General features: G+C 50.9%; 1 protein-coding gene across 1 annotated transcript; it reads left to right on the top strand.

Moving 5' to 3' along the window:
- The first annotated feature begins 220 nt into the window (after window positions 1-220).
- On the top strand, window positions 221-2,545 carry LOC125547161 (F-box/LRR-repeat protein 13-like). The gene is made up of 3 exons (XM_048711152.1): window positions 221-1,347; window positions 1,468-1,602; window positions 2,047-2,545. Exons 1-3 carry the CDS (start codon window positions 295-297, stop codon window positions 2,470-2,472), a joined length of 1,614 nt encoding a protein of 537 aa, XP_048567109.1. The 5' UTR covers window positions 221-294; the 3' UTR covers window positions 2,473-2,545.
- Window positions 2,546-2,799: the final 254 nt, after the last annotated feature.

Genomic DNA, 2,799 nt, shown 5'->3' with positions numbered 1-2,799 from the left:
CAAAAAAAATCTTCACTTGCTCCACAATATTTTCTATGGTGAGTTGCAAAGTTAGTATTGAGTATTTTCCACAGCAAACAAAAAAAAAGTTAGTATTGAGTATTTGATTTTTTTTTTCTCTAGAAGATTGAAACTCTTTGTTGAGTCGAAGCTGTATAATGGGCCCAGGGATACCTGATCCTAACTTTTGGCCCAACATCTCTGCCCACCACCACTCAGTCACACCGCCACCATTCTGCTCCTCCCCCAAACCGAAACCCTCGCCGTCGCCCTTTTCCCCCTCCTCCGGCGGCCATGGACGACCAGCAGGTGCTCCTTGGCATCTCCAGGAGCGATATGCTCGCCAGAATAGAGCGTTGCGGCCGGGATCCTGCGATGCTGGACCTCGGCTCAAACATGCTGCTCCACTTCGCGTACGAGTACCTCCCGGACCCGCCCGTCTCCCCCACCGCGCCCCTCTCGCTCGCCGGCGCGTCGTGGGTCCCCGACGGCGTCGACCGCATCAGCCGCCTCCCCGACGAGCTCCTCCGCGACATCATATCCCGCCTCCCCGCCAAGGACGCCGCGCGCACCGCCGCTCTCGCCTCGCGCTGGCGCCCACTCTGGCGCTCGGCGCCCCTTGCTCTTGTCGACAGCCATCTGCTCCCGGACGGCGGCGCCTCTGGCCCGTTGATCATCGGCGCTCCCTCTCCCCGCGCCGTCACCGGCGCAGTGTCCAGCGCCCTCGCGGCGCACCCGGGGCCTTTCAGCTGCGTCCACCTCACCTGCAGCACCATGGACGAGCACCGAGGCGAGATAGCGCGCTGGGTCGACACCCTCGTCGCCAAGGGGGTCCAAGATCTCGTCTTTGTCAACCGCCCTTGGCCGATTGACCTGCGTCTCCCCGCCACGCTCTTCAGCTGCGCCTCCCTCACCCGCCTCTATCTCGGCGTCTGGACACTTCCAGGCACTGCCGCCGTGCCGCGCGGCGCCAGCTTCCCAAATCTCCGGGAGCTCGGCCTCTGCATGACTGTCATGGAGGACCGTGCTCTGGCCTTCTTGCTCGAAAGAAGCCCCGTCCTGGAGTTCCTCCTCATCATGTGGAGCCAGACTGGAGCGCGCCTCCGACTCGTCAGCCACAGCCTGCGGTGTCTTCAGCTGGGCTATACCCACTTGAAGGACATCGAAGTGGTGGATGCCCCTCGCCTGGAGAGGCTCTTCCTGAGAAATGTATCCTTGCCTGGAACCGGCAAGTTCACCATAAACAGCCCTTCCAGGATCAAGATTGGCGGTGCACCCAACCTGCGTGTGCTGGGGTACATTCAGCCAGGACAGACAGAGCTGGGGATTAGCAACACCGTCATCGTGGTCGTTTATCCTACTAATTTAATTTGCATATGTAACTGACTAACTGTGCTGTGTTAATTAATATTGCCAATGTATGATCTGACTTAGTTTCTCTGTTCTTGGTGCTGGGATGCATTGCAGGCTGGGAGCAAGGAGAACATTGTCCCTAGTGTCCAGATTTTGGCCATAGACGTGCAGTTCGGTATCCGCAATGCTGTGAAGAAAGTGCCCGGCTTTCTCCGCTGTTTCCCCAAGCTGGAGACGCTCCATGTCTATGTATAATTGGTTAACTTAACTAGATACAGTTGTTGCATTGGCAATTTTAGAATACGAGTCCTGAAATAAGCGTCTTTGATTTAGTACTCCCTCCGTTTTTATTTACTCTGCATATTAGAGTTGACTGAAGTCAAACTTTGTAAAGTTTGACCAAGTTTATAGAAAACAATATAGGCATTTATCATAATAAATCTATACGATGTGAAAGTACATTTAATAATAAATCTAATGTTGTTGATTTGTTATTATATATCTTAATATTTTTGTATATAAATTTGGTCAAAGTTTGTAAAGCTTGACTTTGACCAAAGCTAATATGCGAACTAAATAAAAACGGAGCGAGTACAACTTTGCACTGTCAGAACTGTGAAATTAATCATATAACTGTTGGCATGCTCATAGATAAGATATCTGAACTATGTATGCTACCATTTTCATGTGCAGTCCCCTCCCATACCTGAAAAGTCCACCGGCAAGGTCAATCTGAAGTTCTGGGAGGAGGGCGGTCCCATGAAATGCATGGTGCAGAGCATGAAGAAGGTGTTCTTCTACGAGTTCCAAGGGTCGAGAAGCGAGGTTGCTTTCCTCAAGTTCATTGCGGAGAGAGGTCGGGTGCTGGAGCTGATGGTGGTCGTGGTGGCCAAGGCATGTTTCTCCTCGGTGGATGATGATGTGAATGTGAAGCTGAAGCCTCTGACGGGTGCGAAATGGAGCAGCAAAGCTTGCAAACTACAGATCATCGAGAGCCCACGCACTGATGTCGCAGGTCCACTCTGCAGGCACAATATAGTTTCTGATTTTGGGTGGGCTGACCCTTTCGACCTCAGGTACTACTACAAAGCAGAAAGGATCTCTGTAAGTTACAGTTAATAGCACCACGCCGTGCCTCTTGTGCTGCAAGACTGCTGGTTCTTCAGCTAAAAAACCTGCATTTCTCTTGGCATTCTTTCTGGATGTGGTGTTACATGATGAGGTTGTTTGTGCCAAGAAGTCTTGCGTGGCTGGATTGCTGGTGGGAGTAACGGATTGAATCGGATAAATTGTTTTTACCTATAATTTCTTCATCTTGTTTTTCGTTTTACCTTGCAGTCATTTGTGTGCAGGCTATCTAGTACTCCCTCTGTAAACTAATATAAGAGTGTTTAGATCACTATTTTAGTATTCTAAACGCTCTTATATTAGTATACGGAGGGAGTA

The sequence above is a fragment of the Triticum urartu genome, chromosome 3, assembly GCF_003073215.2.
Source record: "Triticum urartu cultivar G1812 chromosome 3, Tu2.1, whole genome shotgun sequence".
NCBI classification, from domain to species: domain Eukaryota; kingdom Viridiplantae; phylum Streptophyta; class Magnoliopsida; order Poales; family Poaceae; genus Triticum; species Triticum urartu.
The sequence above is the reverse complement of the archived record's forward strand: the minus strand, read 5'-3'. Positions and strand labels throughout refer to the sequence as shown.

Excerpts from the sequence above, each read along its gene's own strand:
- LOC125547161 (XM_048711152.1), top strand. The coding sequence starts at position 295 with ATGGACGACCAGCAGGTGCTCCTTGGCATCTCCAGGAGCGATATGCTC. Across the intron at positions 1,348-1,467 it reads TTAGCAACACCGTCATCGTG|GCTGGGAGCAAGGAGAACAT; the intron begins GTCGTTTATCCT and ends GATGCATTGCAG. Across the intron at positions 1,603-2,046 it reads TGGAGACGCTCCATGTCTAT|TCCCCTCCCATACCTGAAAA; the intron begins GTATAATTGGTT and ends TTTCATGTGCAG.